The 26178-nt window shown below is 44.6% G+C and overlaps 1 protein-coding gene across 1 annotated transcript in view; it reads left to right on the top strand.

Moving 5' to 3' along the window:
* The window catches only part of wdr27 (WD repeat domain 27), a 61089-nt gene extending 35643 nt beyond the window's left edge, over positions 1-25446 (top strand). The window contains exons 24-25 of the mRNA XM_064317777.1: positions 4871-4969; positions 23591-25446. Coding sequence (XP_064173847.1) covers positions 4871-4969; positions 23591-23659 — 168 coding nt within the window. The 3' untranslated portion in view covers positions 23660-25446. The remainder of the gene's footprint in view (positions 1-4870; positions 4970-23590) is intronic.
* The last annotated feature ends 732 nt before the right edge of the window (positions 25447-26178 follow it).

The following is a 26178-nucleotide window of genomic DNA, read 5'->3' as shown; positions in this document are numbered from 1 at the left end:
ATTCAGGCATGTTGCAATTTTCTTTGGACAAGGGAATTGCTGACAGAGAGAGAGAGAGAACCCTTGTCAAACACACAAAGCAATTCTTCAGCCAGAATGAAAAAGGAGATATACTATAAACTATACATTGAGGCACTTTACTTTAGACGTGTATGTTCTTATAAAAATATATGTTCTTTTTTTTTTTTTTTTTTACATACATGCCTGAATAGATTCCTGTTTGGTATTGATGCACTGAGGTAGGTTATTAAAGCCAGCCAGTAAAGGATTGTGAGTCTCAGAGACAGGAAGAGAAAAAGAATTGAAACTCCTCAGATTGCTCCCACATGTACTGTGGAGGATTGTTCAGGACTGTACCAGGGCACTAGCACACACGTTCAGTGTCTGTCAAGATACTTTTTATTTTTTTTTGCTCCTTTCTTCCTGCTTGTCCTCCCTTTTGTTCTACTTTTCATCCAACAGCCTTTCCCATTCTGTCTCTCTTTATCCCTCACTGTTTTCTTTCTCATGGCGACATTGAGTCTCTCTCTCTGTTCAGTTCATTTTCACTTCAAGTGGCTACATTGGATGATAAAGAAATATTTGCGTTGCCATGGCACCATCGTATGAATAATTGCGAAATAGCCATGTGAAAAAATTGATAATTTATATTATATTCACTATAAAATGAATAGGACACACATTGCTGGTATAATTAAACCACAAAACACCACACCAAAAACCACAATGGCTCCCAAAGTTGGTGGGGGGGTGGGGTGGGGTCAGGGTTGGAGGGGTAGTGAAGAGGGACAACAGACAGGCACGGTGAGAGTTGAAGAAAAAAAGTACTGTGTAGGATGCGGATGTGGGTTAGTGGGTGTGTGGGTGTGTAAGGTGGGCTTAGAAGAATTTCCTATTCCCAAAAGAGGGCCTGACCTAGAGTTTTGGAACCATAGACCTAGTCACAGATAAATACAGTAAGCAAGGAGCTCTGGAGCGTGATGAAGTGGCTGCCACTTTAAAAATCTTTTTTGACAACGTGAAACTTTGCGTGTGTTGTTAGTGTACTTTCTCCGAGAGCGGCGTTTCTGGAGAGCGCTCGTAATTAGAAATGCAGACCTGGATGCCGTCGCTCAACCCAACTCTCTGCAAGCGTAAATCTCCCTGGCCTTGGCAGGCCACCGTACCTGCAGACCCACTGACCCCAAATCCCCAGCATCTCTCTCTCTCTCTCTCTCTCTCTCTCTCTCTCTCCTCTCTCCTCTCTCTCTCTCTCTCTCTCTCTCTCTCTCTCTCTCTCCTCTCTCCTCTCTCTCTCTCTCTCTCTCTCTCTCTATACCCTCAGCTGTGATGTATGTCTGAAATTTAACCCCATTCAATGGAAGCAAGCTTCCCCTGCCAAATCTTTGTGCCAGATGCCTCTTGAATCAATTCAGTATGTCTTGGTCCTGTTTCCTCATCCGTAGCCCTGTGCTGTGCTGTGCATTGTTCAGTATCTACTGTATGTACAGTATCTACAGTTGGATTTCAAAACGTGCAGATGGCATGTAAGAAAACCTTGCTTTCGAACATCCTGCTGATCGGACATGAAGGATCGTATGGCTTGAGGCCTGAATTCGACCATGAAAAGTATTCCTTGTATATTGTCGGTATGTTTTGAGATTTACATTAAGAAGCTGTAGTCAGGCTTTTCCAGTAAAAAGGCCAGCCCTGTTTGCCTGATACGAAATCTGTTTTAATTGTACCCAAATTGGCTCCCTACAAGGCTTTTTTTGTTCTTTCAAATTTTCAAGAAGGAACAAAATATGTTTACACAATTCAGTTTAAAGAAAATGCTACCTTTTTTAATCTCTTTTTGAGAGAAAGAGAGTGAGACAAGAGGGAAAATGGCCTTAACAACTTTTCCAGGGTGAACCTGAAACACGCTTCGCTTGACAGAGCCAGGTTTTTGGAAGACTTCTCCTCTTCCTGGATCCGGCTCTCCTCTTAGGTGCCGTGTGTTATAAAAGTGGTGCTATAATATATGCATGTTGATAGCTGTTATTAATTGTGGGACTGGCCTTCGCGCTGTGGAAGGGTTGAAGGATTCCAGGATTTTTTGGAAGTGGGAATGTGCACGGTAGTGAGCTGCTTCACCGTTATTTGTGGCCGCTCTGAGACCTGCAGAAGCCAGGAGCATTTGTATTTGTCTTAATATTTCAAGACAATCTCAGGGAGAAAAGAGCAGGTTCATATTACTGAATTTCCACCCCAAACAGGGAAAATCTAAAACGGGGGTGAAGTGTAACTCTATTTTGGTACATGGACTCCCAAGAAAGTGATCTGTTATGTAAAATATATATAGTGCATTACTCTCTTCTATCTATAGGCAATATATAATATGTGATAATATATAACATGTCGTATATTGCTTTTCTGTAAGGTTATTTATGGACTCGAGATGAAGTTAAAGAGGGGCACAAATTGTGAGTTTGACTAAGTTGATTAAATGAAAGCTTCTCTGTTCACTTTTTCTGTTGGGAACACCATGCTCCCTACTTTCAGATTTATGGTTATTGGTTTTTAACTTGCGAAACAATTTATAGCTCACGTACCGCAAATAACCATTCCGGAAAATGAATAAGATGCATGTATTTTAACTTAACTTTCAGAGTTACAGACATTGGATAGTTTCACAGGAACCAGAAGGTTCTTATTTCTGAGGTTCTACAGTATTTGTTTATTTTAAATATTTATTGGAACCTCCTTGTTATTACTACTGCTTATTTTCCGAGCTCATGCTCTAAAGTTTTATCATTTACATTTCAGCATGTGCATATTGCAACCAGTGTACTTTAGTAGTTTGCCTTTGCATAATAGCAGTGGCCAAAGTGTTTTTTCTTGCCCCTCCCAAGGGATAGAGAAAACTGCATGTTGGCAAATGGCAAATGTATCAGCCATAGGTTTTAAATTATAGGCCTACATAAGGATTTGTATCTCATGTGTCCCAGGAGTGTGATTGGGGTGAAGTTTGGTTATGGGTACTTATATGAGAAGTTTTTTTTTTTTTGGTTTTGTTAGGGGGGGACCTAGTACGATGTGCGTTTTAGTTGTGCTGCCCTAGCAAAGGCTTAGGTTGCTTTTGTTCGATTAGCTGCTGGTGTTGTGCGCTGTTCATGTACGCCAATGGGAGCACTCACCATCTGTCCACCTGTTGCCCACCTCAGCTAGCAATGCACAGCATGTGCAGCGTAGAGCTAATCGAGCATACGTCTACCTGTAATTTAGTATGCATCCGATTGTCAAGGAAGAACGACCTCTGTCAGAATTACTGAATGGGCCAAAGCCTGATGGGACATAGCTTTCTGATCTGCTTTTCATGAGCTGCGAGTGATGCAAAAGGACAGCGTTGAATCATGTTGTCTGCTTATCGTGCCAGATTGTGTGCGTAGTTACAAAGATTGATCTGCTGCCATGAGAGGCCTCAGTGCTGACACCCTCGCTTCTTGGCCTAATAAACACGTAGATCGCAGAGATTTGGACATCCACGTTTTCATCTCGTCAGAAAAAAAAAAACGAGTCTGCGCCAGAGGGTTGTTTGATGAGGGAATTAAGAGATTTGTGGGGCGTGGCAGGACTGGGCGGCGGGCTCTGTCAGATATACGAAGGAGGCTTGAAGAGCGGGCGGTCCTTTCAGCAGTATACCTCTCGATTCCTCGTCCTGGCGCTGAGCGGCGCTGATGGCATCTTTCCATGAGACTCGTCATCCGCCAACACTCTGCATCAGGAAAGTAATGTGACAATCTGGAAGGATTCAAGTTCTGTGTCTTGGGTACACCTCGCATCTGGATGTATCTGTGCTTGCGGCAGATGGCAGAATTGCTGTCTGTGTGTCTTTGACAAGGGTCTCTCTCTCTCTTTTTCTCTCTCTCTCTCTCTCACACACACACTCTCTCGCTCTCTCTCTCTCTCTCTCTCGCTCTCTCTCACATCCTTTTTAGTATAATGGAAAGCTTAGTTTTTTTCTTGCATTGAAGATGCATTATGGGCTTTTCACTGCTGAAAGTGATGTATTTGAATACTTCAGGGACAGCAAAAATAGCCATATTCGCCAAGCCAAGACATTTGTATTGTAGTGCACTTATGGGTGTGTGTGCGTGCGTGTGTTTGTGCGTGTGTGCCTGCATGCATGTGTGTGTATACACACTTTGAGCTGATACTTGGGGGAGTGAGGACAGAGACAGATGGTTTAATGTTTTATTGCAGCAACAAAATATGTTACTGATATGTGGGCTAAGCCACAAACAAACTCATTATGCTCAAACGATGTCCAGATTATTCCATGGCAGTTCAGTTTTCTGTGACAAATGATCAACATCCTGGTCATTAAATCTGCTGGAGATACAAACCCCTCAAGTTTTGGTTATACTGCAAGTGAGATGCAGAGGGAATCCTGAGCGTAAAAACAAAGTGTACTCTCGGCACTACAAAGTTTTTTGTGTAAAGGTCGAGTGAGTAGTTTAAAGTATCACCGGGGAGCAGAACATCCTTACATAGCTGCCTTTATTTGCCAGCGAAACAAAAATGGTAATGGCCAAATTTCCAATGACCCATTTGACTCACCTTGACTGGTGGCATGTTAAATTAATAAAACCACTATGTTTTTAGTCAACAGCATTAAGTGCATTGAAAAGAAAAGCACCTATCCAGCTCAGCTGCAGTCTGGATTGCATCAAATGGCCAGCCACTTAACATGGTCGAGCTGTCCTACAGCTAGCACTGGATTTCAAGGATTTATATTAATAGCAATGTTTAATTGTGTTAATTAAGTGTTGTTAATTTAATGATTAATTGAAGGTTTAAAAAGTGTGAATGCATGTTGATTGATAAGGATTGTGGTCTCTTTCCATAGGCCTACATTTATGATGTCCGGAGCTGCACTTACCTGCACAAGCTCCAGAGGCACTCGGACACCGTCCTGACCGTGGCCTTCAACCCCGCCAAACCTGAGGTATGAGCTCCTCTCACAGGCCACCGCTGGCTTCCTCTTTCTCTCCATCATCCTTTCCTTCACTCTCCCATGCTCTTCTTCAGTTTTACATGACCAGGGGTGTCTTTAAACAAAAAATATGTATTATATATAGTAATGGTGGAGAATCATTGGAATGTGTTGTTCAGAACAAAGTAGAATGTTTTAGCAGACCAGAATTCAACCTGATATGGAAGAATAAGACAACATACCCTGCTTCCTGCTTCCAGTTGAACGAGAAGTGAGTAGCCTGAAACCCTCCTAGGGAGGGAATCCCTGCTTCAGGGCCCCTGTCAGGAGGGGTGGGGGGGGGGGGGATTTCATGCAACCCAATATCCCTGTGATAGCCCCCGCGCCTGGGGTGGCCCAGCCAGGAAGCCCCCGGCGCTCTCCGCTGGGGCTTTAAAAGAGCGTGCTGACAGAGCAAGGAGGGGGCCGGGGGCTGCGGCACGAGCCTCCCCGCCCGCCATTCAGCATGCGCCGCAGCCGCCAGACACGCACCAGAGTGAGCCTCTGCTCCGCCCGTCACAGCCCTGTTAGCTCTCCACGCTACCCGCGTCTAAAGTCAGCAGTGTTTCGTCTCCGCACCCCTCCAAACCCTGCACAGGCCCTCTCAGGGCTTACAGAGCTCCAGTCAGATGTCAGGCCTCACAAGTACAAGCAGACTGCTTTTTCTCCACTCTGCCAGGAATGTTATTTGTGTGCCAACGAAGGGTGTAAGTACCCCCCAAACCAAATCCGGCGGTCGCGTGGGTGACAAATTGTAAAATGCACGTGCCACAAAGCTGGCTCAGGAGGAACACAGCTGACCTCTGACCACACACCACTTCCGTGAAGTGTATACATGTGGCCCTGTTGCGCCGTATCAACCTCGTCAGCATGTACACTATATGACCAAAAGTATCTGGACACCCCTTGGTCTGGGGCTGTTTTTAATGGTTTGGGCTCAACCCCTTAGTTTCAGTGTAGGCAAATGTTAATGCTACGGCATGCGGTCACATTCTAGACGATTCTGTAAAAGGTAAAGTTCACGCTATTCTACATCCTTGTTTCCGGCAAGCTCTGGCTAGACGTGCCTTTGGATTGGTGGAGAGCTGGGCTAAACGTTTTTGGAAATGGAAAAGGTCCATTCTGACCCTCCATGTTGTAGTCTCCATATCCTGCCCATCACCGCTTGGCCTCCATCATCAGCTTTAAAATAGCGCCGTAGCGCGGGGCAGCGATGACTTCATGCAGCGTCGTCGCTCTCAGGCCCTGAGAGCCAGCTGCAGAAGCAATGACTCGCTCCTAAAAGACAGGCCCCTTCAGCAGGAACCCCTGGACTCGGCAGCGCGTCGGGGTGCCAAGACCTTTTACTCCGGGATCCGTCTATCTGCAGAAGAGATTGCCGGAGCCGCATTCTTTACAGAAGGAAAAAACTTAGCTAAGCATAAACCGCACATCCCCCCAAGCAGCAGCAGCAGCAGCAGCAGAGAGCATTCAGAGATGAAAACCTGAAACAAAGACAGTGTTGTGGCCTTCAGTCTTATCGGGGGTCAGAGCCATGGGTTCAGTAGTCATTTAATAGGAATGTGACAATAAATGTGACTTCCTGAGGGAAGTGAAATACAAGTTAGCCTAGCAGGTACTGCAGAGAAAAATAGGTTAAAATGTGTTTTTGTGCATGAAAGGAGAGCAAGTTTCTTTTTAATCATTTGAATCAAGGGTACTGAAGGACATCTGGAGAGGAACCAAGTTGGATGCATAAATGGACGCTATAGAAAGGTTGGACTTCCTGGAATTAAGTGTATGAAGCACACACAAGAAGAAAAAAGCATATTTTGACTTGCCCCAATTTCCACACTGTCCCAGTAAACTGGTTTGTAATATGAACTCTCATTTCAGCCCAATTTTTTTCATGTACAAAGCTGAAATCAATTTAATACAAGCCTGTATGGCATAAGTCTGAAAGAATTTAACTTTTTTTTTTCTTTTTTTATTATTCCAAGTTTCTTCTTTGTGTTTGACATTCACAACTGGAGAGTGATATGTGGCCAGCTGAGCATATTACGTTACTCCAAGGTCGGACCTTCGTTCATTAAAGTCAGCGTCTTACTACAGGCATTCAGGCCCGTATGGATCCCCTTGAGATCCACACAAAAAAAGGCGACTTTTCAAAAGCTTTCGAACCTTCACAACTAAGTATAACTATTGCATACAAAACCATTCTCTAGTATTTTTTCTTACTTAATTTGAACAACATGACTGCTTTTGTCATGTGGCCATGTTGAGAAGGTCACCACAATTGATTAATCTGCGTTCTCTGAATTGTTCATCTTATTTTTTCTAGAAGGTTAAAAGGCAGACATTACAGATGTAAATTATGAAGGTTTCTGTGGGAGTTCTGTAGAGAATAATTGCAGGTGTCCCTGCCTGTGAAAGGCATCAAACGGACTAAGTGTTGTGTTATCAGAGAAGATGACTCCAAACAAACTTGGAAAAACAGACAGATATTTGTACCCGGCTTTTTTTGAACTGAATGTCCTCTGTGGAAGTTTGGATTATGCACGGTGTTTGTTGCGGTTACATAACTAAATAACAGGTCCATTACTCTTTATGTAAGGAATGAAAAACAGTTTTTTAAACAAAATGAAAAAGGAAAGGGCTTTCATCAAGAGAATGAAGTGAGAGTGAAAAGGAAAGAAATGCCAGAATGAAAAGGGAGTAAGAAAGAGAGGGTGTATGCGAGACAAATATGAAGACTAAACAGAAGAGGAATGAGAAATAAAGTTGATTTGATTTTCTTTTAATAAGACCCTGTAATAAACCAATGGGATTGCTCCCTCCATGGTTTAATGTGTATTGATACAACAGCGTGTAGGCAAAAGAGCAACAGGGAGATGGTGATATATTAGATCATCCGACTTCTCCCTTCCTGTTTCCACAGCCCATCCTTTCTCCACCTTTTTGTTGTTGTTGTTATTGTTGTTAATGTAGACGGCAGCTTTGGTGCTGCGATATGTGCTGTTCAGACAGACACAGGCGGATCATTATAACCTTCACATTTAGATTCTCGCATGCCCTGAGTTCCGTGAATTCCCTCCAGGACACATTCCGCGAGTCGCGGGGAGGTGGGCGAACTCGAGAGCACCTTGGCGACACCATCCCAGCAGCGCCATCCTCGGGAACGCTCTGTGAACGCTGAGGGCGCCTCGTTCAAACGTGCATTTCAGTAAATCTTTGCAGTTCCTCTTTAAGCTGATTTAGTTTAGCGTTTAGCAGAGCGTAGCGTAGCTTAGCTTTGTTTAATGTGAAACTACGCTTTTGTAAAATTGAATGAGTGACATTTGACCAATTCATTTTACAGTTTAAAAGCAATAGGTAATAACTGAAGCACACATTTTATGGAAGTACTACTCTGGTGCCTTTGTAGAGCTGTTCATAGCTAATGGAGGTGGTGCTGAACATCCGTCCACACATATGTGTAGGCTTAGATTTCTTGCACTCTGTCCAAGCACGTCTCTGACTCCCTTGTTAACGGCCAGCCTGTGACCCGTTCTGTTGTGACTGGCTGCATACACACAACGACCTGTTTTGAACCGAAGACTATTTATTTCAGTCCAACTGAAAAGCGGTTCCATTGTTTGCCCCTCAGTTTAACCCCAACATGACGGGCTTGCCAGATGGATTGAGTGTCTGTGATCAGGAGTAGCAAGGCCTGGGGTCGGACACTTCGTGTTTGTGTGTTAGAAGTCATGCGCAGTTCTCAATGTTTTAGTGCATGCTAAGTTCACAGTAACTCCAGTGTATGTGTCAAGTGCAGTTGTGCGTTTCAACGTGCGAGACTGCCATTGGGTTCAGTGTCTATGTGAGAGGCTGCGGTGCGTTCAGCTCTTTGCGTCTGAGTGCAGTTCTCCGTGTCCCTGTGTGACTGTGCCATTCCGCATGTCTCAGTGTGTGCAGCGGTCCTTGCTGGCGTGTTGTGCAGTGACCCGTGCCATGGCCTACAGTAAGCAGTCTGCGATTGGCTGTCAGGGGTTTAACCAGTTCCTCCTTGAGGAGCGGTCGTAACCCTGAGGCGGCTCAGTAAATCCCCGCTCGGCGGGCGTCTTGACGCGAGGTGTAAGACGTAAGCGAAGCGAAGCCACGCTGGGTAAGGTCACCCGCCGGCTCCACTCTGACTCCGGCGCATTCCGCCAGGCCAGACAGCCTCACGCGCCGCGTGCTGATTCATGTGGAGCTTCATGGGAGTTTATGTACAGTGAAACCGCAACCTCCACACATAATTCAGGACCCCGGGGGAGACTTTCAGAAGGAGGGAGAGTGAAGGGATCCCTTGTTTCTCGGCTTGGATTATCCTGTGGAAAAATATAGAATATATCCAGACAAACGACGTTGTTAAAATGTGAAAAACATATGCCAATCAGCCATTTGCCTTCAAGATGGCCTTGGACGTCTAGCCATATTCTTGGTCATCCTATGCTCAAATAGCCATTGTCTTTTTTTCTGATTTTTTTAGAGATGTAATATATAAACCCGCTCACTGTGAGTAACTTACTGAAGACTTAATGAAAATTATTTTCCAAAATTTTTTATCCTGTTTATTTTCTTCCTGAAGACTTAACAGTCTGGGCTGTAACAAATATGAGCATGTGCACTGTGAGTCATTCTCTCTCCTCTGGCTGTGCTTCATGTTCTTTTTGAGACCTCATTTTAAATTAAAGCTCATTTCTCCACATGACAAATAGGTATCTTGGTGGGTTTTGTTTGTTTTTTTACTATTTACGCAGCATGAAGCATTACCTGTGAAGTTCCCCAGGGTGCTACATTTCTGTGCACGAATGTCTGGGTGCACTTGTGCGTGGACGTGGGTGTATGGGTAAATTTGTCAAGAGTGCCAAGTTGAGGCCAGATAACCAGGTTCTTCTGGCAGGAACAGATAAGTGGTTTGGAATGGAAAGTCTGCACAAGAACTACCGAGGCAGCATGATGCCAGCAGAGTTCAGGGAATCGCTTTACTGCCCATAGCCCAGCTAAGATCCCTGAAGAGGCAATGCTAGCTATCATGCAAATACACCGCCAGTTATGCTCTTTGTGCTATAATAATTTCACATAGAGCAATTTCAAATAGTCGATTGTCTTGAAGATGTGCTGTCAGTGATGCGTGTTCTTGAAGTGCATTGATGAATAGTTCTCTGTTTGAAGAATGCCCTCTCTCTCTGCTCATGGCCATACAGAACATTGGCAGTTGCCGTATTTTAACAGTAATATCTAGCAGATGTTGGTTAATGGCGACTGTAGGAGGAAAAATTACTGAAGGTAAAAAAGGGAAAAGCATGCCTTCCCTGCCTTGAAAAGCCATCATGGGAAAGAGGAGCTGAGCAGCAGTAGCGGCTGTCAGAGCCCCAACGGTGGGAATGCCTGATGTCTCCCCTTCCATGAAGCATGTCCAAAGCAAAATACTCCATCATCCAAAAACACTGTCCCGTTGGCCTGAGGAAGCCCTTGCCCTTGTTTCAACAATGCTAATAAAACCTCTTTGTTTCCTGGGAAGACATTAAACCATTTTTTTTTTTTTTCATCATGACAAAGAGTTTGATTTGGACACGTTTGGAAATTGTGTTTTGTTCTTTCTTTTCTTGTCCTGTTCTGTCCTGTCTTGTCTTGTCCTGTGTTTTTTTTGTTTTGTCCTGTCCTGTCCTGCACTTTCTTGTCTTGTCCAGTATTGTCCTGTCCTTTCTTGTCTTGTCCTGTCCTTTCTTTTTCTTGTCCTCTCCTGTCCTGTTCTCCTCTGTTTTTCTTTTCTGGCCCTTCACTCTGATTTGCTCAGATTCCAAGTGGCAGGAAATATTGCTTCTGAAAGGTCACTTTTTTGCTTTTGTCTCCATGTTGTGGTGTGGCCTCTAAGCCTAGCTTTCAGTCTGAATGTGCTGTATTACTTTAACATGCAAAATGCTTCACTTCTCTTCACATTCACCAGAGTAGCAGGGGGAGCTCACAGTGGTATGAATCAGTGGAGCGTTTAGTGGTGCCAGGGACCTTTATCATACATTCACTGGCATATACATGTATTTTATGGGTACCTTTAAGAGCCAGTAAATGTAAGTGGAGGAGTGTAAATATGGCTTTTTTCTTTCCTTTCTATTTTCTGTGGGATGTTAGGGGGATGTCTTATTTAAAGATATCTTCTACAAAAAAAATGTTAACCTTAGTGTCAACCTAAGGAATATGAGACGTTCTACTTCTCAGGACAGATGAAACATCAGCGTACGTGTGGTTGTGTATCATGCAAAGCCAGAAAGAAGGATGACTTTGTTTTCATAGCCGTTTGCTTGTTTTCGAGTATGAATGCTTATGGATTTGGAAGAGGTAGAGGAAAATGAGATGCCTAACAGAAATATGCCTGTAATATTTCATAAGTTAGAGGAGTCTGCAGCATCAAGTTAGGAGAGCGTACGTGACTTAACATGGCAGGAACAAAGAATCCTTCCTTCTGAAAAGGAGCCATGTATTTTATTAGATTTTTTTTTCTGACTCCAAAGTTCTCAGCATTTTTTTGTATTTATTAAATCAAATCCTTTTCTTTATGCATTACCATATGGACACGTGCAGTTTTACAGGACGAAGTGAGGCTGAGTTATTTCTCAGAGAGTGAAGTTGTATTGCGCAAACATCTGTAGATGTATCTTTTGGCTCCTGCGTTGACTTGGCTTATTGGACGGAAACCAAAGGCAAACAGTGATACGTTGCAGAAACGTTAGTCCTTCCCTTCATCTACAAGGACACCGCTGACGGTTCCTTGAGCAGAATGCATTCCAGAGCCTTCATTATTTATACACATCACATATCATTCTGATACCGGCTTAATAAATAGATTTACCAAGAGATCTGTGCAGTTAAAAACCTTTGTTATAGAAAAAGGTTTTTGAATGTATGCCATTTGAGGGGGATGGAAAATGCTCGACATCGCAGGAGAGCTTTATGAAAGCTGGTCATTGGACCAGCAGTTCATTATTCTGATGTTTCAAGGGCAGAGTCTTCCCTGGGAGGCATCAGTCTTTGAGCTGAGCTCCCTCCATGCCAGAGCTGGGGCAGGAGAGAGTGGCTGATTCACTTAACGCAGGAACACAGTCTCACCACTTCTCACCACTCTGCATGAGGAACAGAGGGCACTACTCCCCAGTGTGCACATACACTCATATGCACAAACCTACACACATGCACACAAACACACATACACATACCCACATATACACTCGCATACACACATATACACAAACACACATACACATACTCACATATATTCTCACATACACACATACACACAAACACACATACACATACTCACATATACGCTCACATGCACACGGATACTCACATATACACACGTACTCACGCACACATACTAACACATAGTTCACACATACACACACATGCATGTACACTCACATACAAGACATACATATGTGCATACGTGTACACGCACGCACAGCTCTCTCACAGCAGAGTTTCCACTTTAAATTCGAGCACAAGTGGGATTGGCTGAGTTTGATGGCTTCTCTTACATCAAGAATCTTGCATGGCTTCATTCTGTCTGTCCTGGGATACCCTCTTTCTCATCTCTTTGCACGCTGTGTGTTCAGGCCAGCTTTCTGTATAATGATGAGCAAGGGCAATAGGCGAGAGCAAAATAAATAAAAAAAATAACTCCCTTCACTTGTCTTATAGATCTACTGCACATCTGCTGAAAATATTGTGAAATGTAGGTTTGTGGGGACCTTTCCAAGAAAGGCTTATTTCCAAGACAGAAAATATGCTTTAAAAAAAGTAACTGCTAATATGTCACATTTGTGACAAAATAATGATAGAATCAACCATGAATGATTTCACTAAAATACTTTTCTGAAAACATTTAAGGTGAGCAATAGGGCATGTAATTGCTGAGTCTTGGTTCATATTTGATCTTCAAGGCCTTGTTTCACAGTTTTATCCGTGTTTCATGAGCCTACGCTGTACAAATAATTTTCATATAGAATACTTTATGCAGCTTCTCCACCCGTCCAAGGATGCATTTTTCAGAATTGTGTAGTAGGCGGAGCTAGGCTGAAACAGTGAATGCAGTTACTCTTTAAAAGGTTGATAGATGTAAGCCTGTGATTTAACATCCAACTGTATGAGATAAGCCTTGTTTACAGTGTCATATCCAGTTTAGGGGTCTTTCTGTTAAATGAGCATCTTACATTATCTATAATCTATAATTTTTGAAAACATTTTGAAAGGTGATATGTGTTCAATCTCAGCAGTTTCAGAATGAGCCTACACAGATGTTAGCTTGAAGTTCAACATCTGGGAAAAGTTTCTGTTTCAATTTTGTTCTTTTTATAAAATGGGCCTGTTGATGCATCGGGTGGATTATATCCTTTATGGACCTTTAAATAGTTCACATAAATGAAATTACAGAGTAGAGAGTGCTGAATTGTTAATAAAAAAGCTCCAATCAAAGGAATTTCTTGCCAATTGCCTTTGAAAAGTCACGACCACCAACTTCTGTGTACACCCATGAACCCGTGGGCCATTTAAATGTGTTGCCAAGGGGTAAAAATGGTCAGCTAATCAAGTTTGTAACTAGAGCCTTGTGAGTGATTGGAGGGAAAAATAAAATGCCTTCATATTTTCCACACTGTAAGGATTTTGCAACAGTTGTGTTTTTTAAATATTGGAATTGAGAGGGCTATCAGGTCCAAATGTCAGACGTTATAAACAAAATTTAAAAAAAGAAGAAATTTCAAACAGAATGAGTAGCTAGGTTCCTGTGCGCTTAGTCACCACTGCCTGTACTGCTGATTGGGTGGGGAAGCTGACTGCATAAGCGGGTTCCTCCAATGGCGGGACGGATATGGATGCCGGTCGTAGAAAGCTGGGCCTCCTCACTCGTCTCCCCCTCTGCATCATACTGTCTTTCCCGTAAATATCCGACCACCCAGATCAGAGACGAGACTCACCTGCTCTAGAAAAAAAAAAGTCCAAGAACTCCCTCTTTCTCTTAAATTTGAGAAGTTGGTTTACCCTCTCCCGGTCTGTCTCTTACCTTCCCTCCCTCTTTCTCTCTCTCCCCTTCCTTTCTTTTCTTTCTCTTCCTCCCTCCTTCCCTTTGTCTCTCCCTCTTCCCCTGTTTACCTCCTTCTCTCTCTGCAGTTCTCATGTTTTTTAGGGGTCTGGCAGGGTGCAGGGTGGGGGATATAGCACTGCCTCAGACTGGATCAAAGCTACCCGTGAAGCACAGAGACCTTAGCTCTGGGACCTGATGGAGATATATGAGTCTGCACTGTAAATTTCTCAGGATAAAGATGAGTAATTGGGTCGTAATAATGATCTATACAGTCAAGGATCTGGTCTGACTGTGGTATGAACTTATGTGTTGACCCAAATACCGTACGAGAAAGTGTTCTGTCTTCTTCCCGTAAAACGGGGATTCCCACCACCAGACAGCCGTCACCCGTGATTTATGGTCCCCTCAGTAGGGCAGGGCTGGGAAGGGTTTCCACCTGTAAATAAATCAATGGCTTTGAATAAGAGGATGCAGGAAAGAACGGTCCAGTTTTCTACTCTCTACTTTATAGTATGTACAGACTCTGGGGGCAGACCTTACGTACAGATGGGGTGGGGGGGGGTGGGGATCATTGGTACACAAGTGTACATGAAATGAGAGCAAGAATTAGATGCATAGAAAACAGATGTGAGAGATACGTGTGTCTCTTTGGGGGGGGGGGGGGGTGTCTGCAGCCTGGGAGGGGCTGAGATGGGGGCCGACACGCTCCTAGCTCATCCCGCCGTTTGCCCGCTAACAAATTACACCTGACATTACTGGGTCACGGCAAGCCTCAGATCTCAGCCCATGAAATGACTATGGGGGGGAGGGGGGCAAAGGTAAATTCACACACATGTGCTCCAAATCTCAACTGAAAGTCTACGGAGAGGGAAATGACAGCATGGTGGCGGACATCAGCACAAGAACAAACAGTATTAATCTCCGAGCACAACAGAAGCTGCGCTCACCATGGTTAAACATGACGGATGTGCAGGCTCAGTTATTGTGCCTGGTCGCCTGCTGGCTGAACCAATCAGAACAGGACTCCGGCCCTGGTTCACTCTTCTTAAAAGCGCTAATGGTTCGGAAGCGCTCACACAGCACTGTGAGCACAGGACAGTGCATGCGTGTAGACCCAAACCTAGGAAAGGCCTACACCAGGCGGGCAAACCTGGGTCTCAAACAGCCCTGGGCACGAGGGGAGGGAGGGAGCCTGACATCCGGTAACACGTCCCATACAAACGCCCTCATGAATTTCACATGCGTTCCACAGATTTTACCATCGTATCCATTAGCCCCCCCGCCACAAACTTTAATAGACTTACGCTGGTGAAACACTGCCTTTTTTATGTGGTGCTGAGGTCAGGGGGGGTGTTATTGCACTTTGATCATAGCTGGCCCTGGATCAGCATGTCAGTAAGACTCCAGCAGTGATGCGGGTGGGGGGGGCGGGGCGGAGGGCTTACAGCTCCCTGTCTTCCCAGCACAGCGGCACATCCCTGTGTCTTTGTGCTTTCAAAGGCTCGTTTTACCTCGGCCCTTTCAGCTATTGACCAATGTCATGGGCACCTTCCGTTGCTTTGCTACCCAATGTAATTACATTCCCACCTAACAAGCGTGGGCAATTTGTGTCAATGTGTCTCCATTAGAAATAAGTACCCCTGTTTCTTCTTCTGTAACTAATACTTACAGGGTCGAGATGTTCTTGCCATTTTATTTGTTGACAAAGGAATCTCAGGAAGTCATCGTGTTAAAGTCTGCTTTGACCCTGAGCCATGAAAACACACCTCCCGTGGAGCCGGGACCAAAGGCACAAATGTTTCTGCTTCAGAGACGTCATTCAGACATTTTTGTGCGGGTGCGAATTTTCATCCCTGGTATGAAATGATCCGGCCAGTACTTGGCCTGATGGGAAAGTGCTGCTTCTGATTACGTTTAATTGCTGTTGATCTAATGTTTGGCTCGAGTGGATATATTTCCTTTTTATTCGCTCTTGTGCAGAGCCAGCAGCTATAAGTGTAAATAGGGAAGATATTATGGGATTATCCTGGAAACCAAAGCAAATATAGCCCTGTTGAAAGCATATGAATTTGTTTTTGTGACAACTGAGTGCATGCGGGTGTGTGTGCATGCGCTTTTGTGTCTTCATAGGCAAAATTAGCATAATGTTTGATTCAATCTGTATGAGTCAATATGTTGAGCCTTGTAAATGCATACTTTGCCTTGGGGACTCCTCCTTAAGAATGTATGCAATTTTACAGTAACGCCAAACTCTGTTGTGGTATCATTATGTCTTGTACTGTAAGGAGACTACATTGTGAAATTTACAACTTTTAGTTAAGTCTGTGAGGTTTCCTGGTTACTGAAATGAGTTTCAGTCATTTTCATGGTCCATGTCATCGTGAACTCCTCTCCAAACTTTACCGTCCCTCCGCTCTGCTTGTAAACCCACTTGCAGTTTTATTGCAGCGTACCCCTGTAAACTTTTACAAGCTCCCTTGTGTGAGTGCTAACTCTGCTGCCATGAAAAGACAGAATGCCCCAGTGAGTCGTATGCAGTCCCGCCTATTAAAACCTCAGCAGGCATTTGGCTCAGTCACACTCATGCACCGCTGCTACGGGCTCCTGTCCCCGTATAGGCCGTATTTGTTTGAGCTTCATTGCTGTTTCACAGTCATGGATGTGTCTGGTGGAATGACTTTCCCAGGAACTGGGAAGCGCGTGGTCCTCTCGCTGTAACCGCCGCCAATGGTTTTGGTTCAAACAGTAAGGCTCCAGAAAAACTTTTGACCTTGCTCCCCTGAAATCAGACCGCAGAGATTTGCCCTTGGACCGGTGGTGGTTGCAGCTGATTCCTTCCTTAAAATAAATGGTAGTACGCGGGATGTCCAGGATCCGGCGCCTCCCTTCCCTCTCTCCGCCGAGAGGCCCTGGCTGAGAGCCGTGGGACCCGACCGGCAGCCCTGGCCCGGCGCGGAAAGAGAAGCGGCCCGGGGCGATCGCAGTTCAGTGGAGCAGCTTAGTAGGTCAGGCTTGAGAAATACCCCCGGAGGCTACACGCTGTTTGAGTTTTCGCGTGTCGGTGAGTCATCGCACGGCGTCGGCTTCCTCGCTCCGGGCCCCATATCCAGAGCGGGCCGGCGAAGAGACACGGGGAAGCCGTGCCAAGCATGAGGTCATCGCCCGCTCGCGAGATGGAGACCTGTTTTAATGCCTTTCAGAGCTAGCGACCCTGGCTAGGGGGTTGTCCTAATTAGCTCAATTTAAACAGTCCCTCTTGACGGGAAAGGGATGGGGTGAGCACGTCCTCGCTTTTTTCGGGGGGGTTATTTTTCTTGCAGACGGCAGATGTGCGAGGCCCCTCGATAGCGGCCCAAGCGGGACAGGCGCTCAGCGGGTGAAGCGATGACATAAGGGACGACTGCCGAAAAATGGAATCATGTCCCGTGCAAGTTCCTGATGGAGAGCTGTGTCTTTGGAACTCAATGAACACATTAAAAACAGATTTGTCGACTCCGTGATTTAAATTTCAAAGCAAAGATTTTTGGAGCAAAAAATTGTGGTACAGGCCAAGGGGCTCCCTGTTATTGTTCCTATGATTCTTCAAGATGAATCGGATGAATGGGATGAATGGAGGGAGAGGGAGTGTCCTTCTTCAGTGCTGGACCAACTGCCTGTTAGGAGTCATCCGGAGTATTATAGTTCAGTTGTCAGTTGAGCACAAGCCGAGCAGCATCTGATCAGCATGAGAGTGATGGGCGCGCCCAGCTCACGTCTTTCAGGTGCGCTTGTGACTGATCTGCGAAAGTTAATGCGGCGATGCGACTATTCCCTTTCTCCAGCCCTCTGCGCGGAGGGAAAAAGTCCCCCCCCATTCCGGAGTTCAGCGCGCTCCAGACGCAGCAAATGGATGAGGGATGAATCATCCCTCTGTCTCTGCTGGCCGCTCTCACTAAACCCTCTTTATCTTCCTCCGCATCCCACCTGAACCTCTCCAGACTCGCGCTGCAGTCAGTGTCTCTTCCAGCCCGCCTGGTCGGCAGAACCCGGCCTTCATCTTCTGACAGGCTGCCCGTCCTGCTGTCCAATCTAAATCTAACCCCCCCCCCCCCCCCCAGCTTCTGTAGCACAGGAGGAGATGGGGCCGGGGATTTCTCTGCCCGCCTCTGGCTTCGGGAATGAATTCCATCGGAATTTCGCACCAGTCTGACGCACAGCATGAGCGGAACTTTTATATGTGGGAAGGCTGCCAAGATTTAATCAGCTCTCTCATCTCGCTGGCTGAAGTCAGATTAGCAGAGTGTAAGGGGAAACTGCATCACAGTGCAGTTCACTTCTGATTCCAAGCTTTTCATAATTGATTTGTTTTTCCATAATTGATTCCTAAACTAATTCAGGACAGGTAAAGCAGATAGCTTTAAAGTCTGAGTTGTGGTTTTCCTGGGGGTCAGGATAGGCTAATCTTTAGACTACGTTCCAGACTCAGATTTGTCGTTTGTAATTAGAGTCCGGGCTGAAGTTTGGATTGCAGTGGTCTGCGTAAATATTCTGTAAGCAAGCACTGTTGCTTTATTCATGTATCAAGCTGGAATTAACCCTCCTGTTATGTTGCGGGTCAAATTGACCCTTTTTAAAGTTTGAAAATCTAGGAAAAATACTTAAAATTATTTTTTCAGTATGAAACTTCTTCTACTGGCCTTAATTAGTGTAATCAACATTTTAAATGAAAATGGTTCATTTCATGTATTTGCAAACCCCTGTATGGGGATGACCCGGAACATTTTTGCTGTACCTAAAATGAACAGAACAGAGGGTTAAATAATGTCATGTCCAAAATGTGCATGTATAGAATGTACAGTATAACGTTGCATGGCAGTCATGCAAGATAAATGCAGCAGGTAATATAAAATGGCATGTTGTCTTATTTCGGTCTTCTAAGGCTGCATTCTTAGGAGCGGTAATTTGACTGGGTGCTGGGGTGGTTTTCCTTTCCAACCTCAGCGCTCCATGCCTCGCAGCCAGAGTGGGGATTTTAGTATTCTGAGCATGGTCCCGTCCCGGAGCAGACGGGTAGAGTTCCATCGTCCCGGTGGGAGCCACATTCCAGGGCCTTGCGTTCGGTTTCCCCAGCGGTTTGCAGAAATGGTTTCTCCAGCAGACTGAGCACACACTCGCTCTCCGTCTCTCCGCGCACTGACAGACCCACAAACACGCCGCTACCGACAGGCATGCTCTGGCTCAAGCACGCGCAGACGGACTGACTGACACACAGTTACAGACACACACTGGCTCAAACACGCGCAGACGGACTGACTGACACACAGTTACAGACACACACTGGCTCAAACACGCGCAGACGGACTGACTGACACACAGTTACAGACACACACTGGCTCAAACACGCGCAGACGGACTGACTGACACACAGTTACAGACACACACTGGCTCAAACACGCGCAGACGGACTGACTGACACACAGTTACAGACGCACTCTGGCTCAAGCACGCACTGACAGACTGACTGACACACAGTTTCAGACGCGCTCTGACCCAAACGCGGATGGAGAGATACGCTGGCTGGGAAACACACGGACAGACACAAACACACTCTGACCAATAAACAGAAACACTTGAACTGATGAACATACACACACATTTACATGCGCACACACTGGCAGACTCAATTTGAACATACTCACTGACAGATAGGCGGACATAACATAAAAAATGGGGACAAACAGAAACTTTCAACCTTTGAAAATGGAACGCAGAAGGCACGTATTTTACCTCAGTTGGGTATATAAAGCTGTAGCTGTTTTCATACCAGCATATAAAAATCTCTTTTGTGCTTTTAAAAGGGGCTATGATTGCCTCGTGCTCCCTAAAATAACTTGACCTAACCAGCTGAAAAATTGTCAGTCTCCAAGGGGGAGAAATGTGAACACCTGTGAACCCCCATTTCACCGGATGAAGAGATATCCGAACGCATGCGCACGAGAAGAGTGACTGCATCACGGTCCTGAACTCACGGCTGAGAACCGCAGCATGCGGACCAAATCTCAGCGCTCTCGTTCTAAAGTCACATCAGTAACCATAGCAACAGGCAGGTTACTCAGCTGTAAACATTTAGATTTAGTCCTCCTTATGGGTGCAGGCGGAGGTGTGGGACTGGGGACGGGCTTCCCGAATCTGACGGGATGAGGGATTAAACTGAATGCACACTGGCCCACAGCTCCACCCCAAACCTTCACCACATCAGTTGCTTGTAATTCCCGAGGAAAAAGCTTGAGTGAATAGTGCTAATACAGTAAAGTTTGATCAAACAGTACAATGAAAAACATATCCATGTTAATGGGCACCCCAGGTAATTCATATGCACGATTTCATGGGGCATGGGAAAAAGGCCACTCATACTTTCCATTGTCTCATTTTTATGCAATCCTTTTGATTTTATTTACTTTATTGGCAAATTTGACTTTATTTAAGACCTCACAAACATGGCAGGTAGGAACTTTAATGAGGTGGATGTGAAAAATATCTTCAGCGTCTCCATTCTTTATTTTTTATGCTGTATATTTGATTTGTGTTTCTTCTTCCGTTGGGTCCAAGCATTGCGTGCGGCAATAACTCAAGTTACATAACCCACACCAGGTTGGGGGTTTATTTCTAATTCTGATTTATTGCTCTGTCGATCGTAAAAATATTTGTGTAGTGAAGTACAGGAATCCTTTTACGAAAGAAGATATTAAAAATAAAGAGTCATCTGGACCAGCCACATAAACAGTTATCAATACTGTTACTGTTGTTTAATGATACTGTTACATAAGTGTGTATGTGTGTGCCTGTTTGTTAGTGTGCGTTTGAAGGGAAAAAACTACATAGTTGCCAACACATTCAGGCATTTATGCAGTCAACATATTATTTTGACTTGGGAATTGATGTTCTCTCTGGGTATTCGATTAGTCAACGTTATTATTATTATTATTATTATGATGATGATGATGATGATGATAATGATGATTATTATTATTATAGTTTTTTTTTGTGATATTTGTATGGTACAGTTCAGGATTATTGAGTATTACATAATACTAGGGTTTAAGTATCGTCCCATGAGATACTTCCATAGTTTGTTGAGATGGGTTAGTCATGTCCGGGATTGTTCGGTGACAGTAGTTCAGTCCCAGATGATACCCCTCAGTCTAGAGGCATGGTTACAATTGGAACTAACTTTGAGGTAAATTTGGTCGAGTATTCAGTCAGCAAGCTCACCCTCATCAAGGGCTATATTTTTATTTATTTATTAAACCACTGAGTAAAATGAAAGTATTCCAGTTAAGGAATGCGATATCCTAATACAGGATTCATATTTCATATTTATTATGAAAACAGTGAGAGATTAACAGGAGATTTCCAGGATAAGGACCTTCAATGGTGTGGGAGAGTAACAGGCAGTAAGGAGAATAATCTCTGTGTTTCACTCCTTTGACATGTTCTTTGCTTCTCTTCTCTGGTCTTTGCCCTCTCCCTTGCCTTATTTATTTCCATCTCTCTCTTTCTCTTTCTATTTCTCCTCCCTTCCACATTAACAGAACAGTATCCCTTAGACCCTCAGGGACACATAGAGAAGGGGAGTATTTGGGGATTTCTCAGTTCACCAGGCGCGGATTGACCCGCCTGCAGCTTGAACCACTAAAAACGTTCGTAAAGCTATTTCAGGAGCCCTTGGCAAGTCCCTGTGGTGAAGGGGGGTCGCGGGTAGGGAGAGCAGTGGACCTAGAAAAACAGTGACCTACTTAAGCGATCGGTATTCAAACCTGAGATAGACAGCTCAAATATTTTTTTCTGACACGAAGGACTGACTAACTGTTAATGACGTGCAACACCCCTGCTCCGGATGCACACACACACACACACACGCACACACACACACAGAAACACAACTCAATTGCTTTTACACTAATAGCTTGTTCAGTATATAACATGTTTGAAGCACATGCTCAATTCTTCAATAATGTCACTTAAATCATAATTTATTTTTATGATTTATGATTTTTATATTATTCTTGAGTGTTCATTATTTAATTTACATATTCATGTACATTTATACACAGATTGCCCTCCACTTCATAAAAATAAATGTAATGTAACTTCAGGTTTCCGTATTTGAAGTAGAGCTGAGATGCAGCAACTGGATACTATCACAGACGGCTGGATGAAATAAGACTCAGACATTAATTCCTCATACTTGTGTTTGAGTCATTATTTGCTCCAAAACGTCATGGCTAATCCACCCCCTTAGATGTATATGTTTACTCTCCCCCAGGTAGGGAGGGTAGCGCCCAGATTCTTGTGATGCTACTGCCAAAATCCTGTCAAGTCCGCTGTGTGCATGATAAATGAAGTTATCTTTTAAACTTTGTTTATTTCAGAAATACATCCCAAGCATGTACTAGCAAAGAAAAGAAGGTTTCACTGTAATTGATAGTACACAGTAATTGATTATAGCTGAAAGGTGGAAGTAAGGGGGCCTGTTTGAGGCAGGGTCAGTTTTTTGTTCTCTTTTTGTTTTCATGTAACTGAGCTCATATGGAAGTGCTGGCCCTCAGCCCTGTGTCTCTCTTTTCATCATCCTTAGAATCTGTTAGAAATGTCCAGCTTCAATCTCAGGGTAAAATAAAAGGGTGTATTGCTATGTACTGTATTTACCTTCAACCCAGCTGAAAGGTCATCACAGGCAATGAGGTAATGCGGCCCGGCTTGGCTGATTGGCTATTCGGGGCGATGAGGTAATGCTCCTCAGGCTGGCTGATTGGCTGTTGGGAGAGGATGGGATGCTTTCCAGCCTAGCAGGGGCGTGTGTGCTCATGTTGTTTCCTGTGTGCATGTGTGTGTGTGTGTGTGTGTGTGTGTACGTGTGTGTGTGTGCATGTGCGGGTGCATGCCTGTGTGATTGTGTGAGACGCTGTAATGTGCCTGTAAACAGATATGCTTCAGCAGTGCCCGGGTCTGGAAGATTGTGTATACAAAGCTGCTGATTAAACAGAACTACACAGTAAGCCACAGGCCAGCCATTGGGGTGAAGTGGCTCTGCCCTCCACATGTGAGAAAAGAAAAACAGCTACAGGAACTTTTCAATCATTTGGCCTGTTGAACCCTTGTAATGAAAAGCAGGCGTCCAAAAACCATTTACGATTACAGTTCACAAATGGATTCTGGGGATAATTTGACAGTGACCTATGCCAGCCTCAATGTCGGCCGCTATTTTTTTTTCTTCTGATTAATGAGGGAAAAACCGTATGTTGCCCTGGTGTACTTCAATGTACTGATCTTATGCCAACACCAAGGATGCGTCACACATCTCATTAAAATGGCATTAAAATCATTAGACACTCATTTCCAGCATTTACTGAATTAGGTTCCCTATCTGGTGACAGAAGAACTGAGTGGGAGTTCCTCCAGGTGCTCTCCCTCTGTCACTGGGACCCGAATAAGTGAAGGCTCAGGTCATTCATGTGTCTTTCCTGTCTCTCCAGCTGGTGATGGGGACCCTGGATGGAAAGCTGCAGCTTTTCCGGCCCAGCGATGGAGCTGCTGTCCTCTGACCCTGGATGTGATCTCACCTGACCCTGAATCTGATCTCACCTGACCCTGGATCTGATCTCACCTGACCCTGAATCTGATCTCACCTGACCCTGAATCTGATCTTACCTGACCCTGAATCTGATCTTACCTGACCCTGGAACTGTGTTTGGCTGATGCTGGATCCTGAATCGGCTCGCAGCTGATCAATAAACTCACTTGACCTTCTTCACAGCTAAAGAGGCTTCCAGTATTACACATTAAAAAATCCTTTGATCTTGGATCACTGTACTTACACTTGATTATTTCAGCCCAATATTTCAATGTCTTAATAATATCATAATGTCATAATATTATAAACCTGTAGCACACACACACACATGCAGGCACATTATTCAGATATGCATTTGTGCATATACTGTACAAGCACAGTTTTATCCAGCATGCCTGGTGTGTTAAGTAGAGGAGTCTACACTGCTGTGTATGGTTTTCTAGTTTCATTGAAATATAGCTTTAAACACGACAGAAGATTGTGCAGTGAATACTGATTATTTAGTTTTTCCATGTGTTAAATTCTGAAACAATAATATGCATTAGCGCATATAGGAAATGGTGGTGGAGCAGTGCGGGTGGGTTGGCGGGAAGCAGGAGTGCCCGATGGGGCAGCTGGTGTTGTGCTGCTGGTAACATTCGAAGTATGTCAGTTTTTATCCAAGGTTTGAGGAAATGGTAGCGCTGACAGAGCTCACGCCATTGTTGAGAGGCAGTTCTGCAAACGGCAAGATGGCGGGACACTGCTGGTGTGCAGAGGGCCTGGCGAGCCCCCCCATCTGATGGCTCATCTGAGGCCACGGTAAAAACAGCCCCGTTGTTTAGAGGAACGGCCGAGTGTTTCTGGAAGAGTCCGCAGCCATATGATCACACTTGGCCGCCCCCCGGCCTTTTCTGCATGCCTACAGCCTCACGTATCATATAGCATTAAATAATACGGCAGGTTCAGAACAAAAATAGCTTTATTCTCCTCCGTCCCGCCCCAGGGAACTCACACAGCGGGGGTTGAGTGGTTGATGGGGAGAGCGCGTGACCGTAGCCAAGCCGAACACAGCTCGAAAAACAGCCCTTGTGTTTTTAATAAAGGCCCCAGTGTGCTTCACGCACGTGCCGATGTCCTTCGCATGCGCGGCGTCTCCTGTCCAGCAGTCCACCTCTGCCCATCTGTGCTGTAATCCCATCGCCCTGTCCGTGCCCTGGGCAGCTGTGGAGTGTCTCAACGTTTAAGTCTCTTCCAGGTTCGACGCGTTTCAAGGACTGGGTGTTCTCAGTTGTTCTTTAATCAGCATCATAGTGAAAGTTGCTGACGGGAGGGAAAGAGTGGGTGATGAGTAAGAAATAGATTAGAGAGAAGGGAAGGGTTGATGGGAAGAGAGCACCACAGGATGTGGGGATTTAACAGGGGGATGGTCTCGGGTCCAGGGTTCGGGGTCTCAGCTGCAAATTACAATCAACAAAGAGATTAATTTGTCTCCTCACAAAGTATCTATTTTTGAAGCATCTCTGTTTTATATTAAGAAGTAGGACCCACAGATCTTGGCCTACTCCACCGGTCTCATTTCTGAGATAGCTCTCCCCAAAACAGTTTAAAGTTCGAGAGAAGGTTTCGGAGCGGGAAGTTTTCTCAATAAAGCAAAGTTTAAAAACTGTTTTGATGTTTTGACGTGTATTTTCCGCTTTTGCAAACAGCTGCACTTTATCCTGAGTGTGCTGTCTCAGCATGGCTGGTTAGCCTGTTTTTATTGAAGCTGAATATTCTGCTACTATGGTTCTCCTTTAGTGTCAGTGTGTGTATGACTGTCTGTGAGTTCATCAGCATTGTGACATGCCTTTACTTCTGGCCCGAAATACTCTCTCAGAGGTCACAGCAAATGCTGAAAAGACACAGGGAAGAACACTTTCAGTGCATCACTCTGGCTAATTATATATTTATTATTCCGTCTCCCTAGTACATCCCCCTGGCTTAAATCTATGGGAGGAAACATTCTGCTATGTGGCACCTAGGTTGTGGAATTCACTGCTAGTTCCTATCAGGGGCTCAGTTTTCCCTGGATAGTTTTAAAATGTAAAGTGGAACATTGCATTGTATTATTTCCTGTACATGCACACAGGTATGAGACATTATTATTATTATTATTGAAAAGTGACTTAAGTGATATCCTGAAAGTACTATTATGGCAGTGATTCAGCAATGAAAATAGAAGTAAAAGGTGAGTCTTCCGCAGACTTCTTCCTGCTCTGGCCTAACCATCTAAAAATTTGTTAAAACAAGAAAACTGCCTGACTACCTGCAACCTAAAACTGAAAAGGACCAAAATATAAACATAAAACAAAACATGGTAGCAGCAAATTGTAACACACTAAAGCAAAGGGAGTCTTAAAAGGGGGACTGTGTCAAAAAGGAATCTCTTTTCTCAAAGGAATTTCTAAAAAGTCCCCTCAGCTGAGGCGTCTTCAGGCTTTATCTAGTTGACTGTTAAGTGGACACAGG

This window comes from Anguilla rostrata, chromosome 18 (assembly GCF_018555375.3).
Source record: "Anguilla rostrata isolate EN2019 chromosome 18, ASM1855537v3, whole genome shotgun sequence".
NCBI lineage: Eukaryota > Metazoa > Chordata > Actinopteri > Anguilliformes > Anguillidae > Anguilla > Anguilla rostrata.
This window is presented reverse-complemented; position numbering and strand designations above follow the sequence as displayed.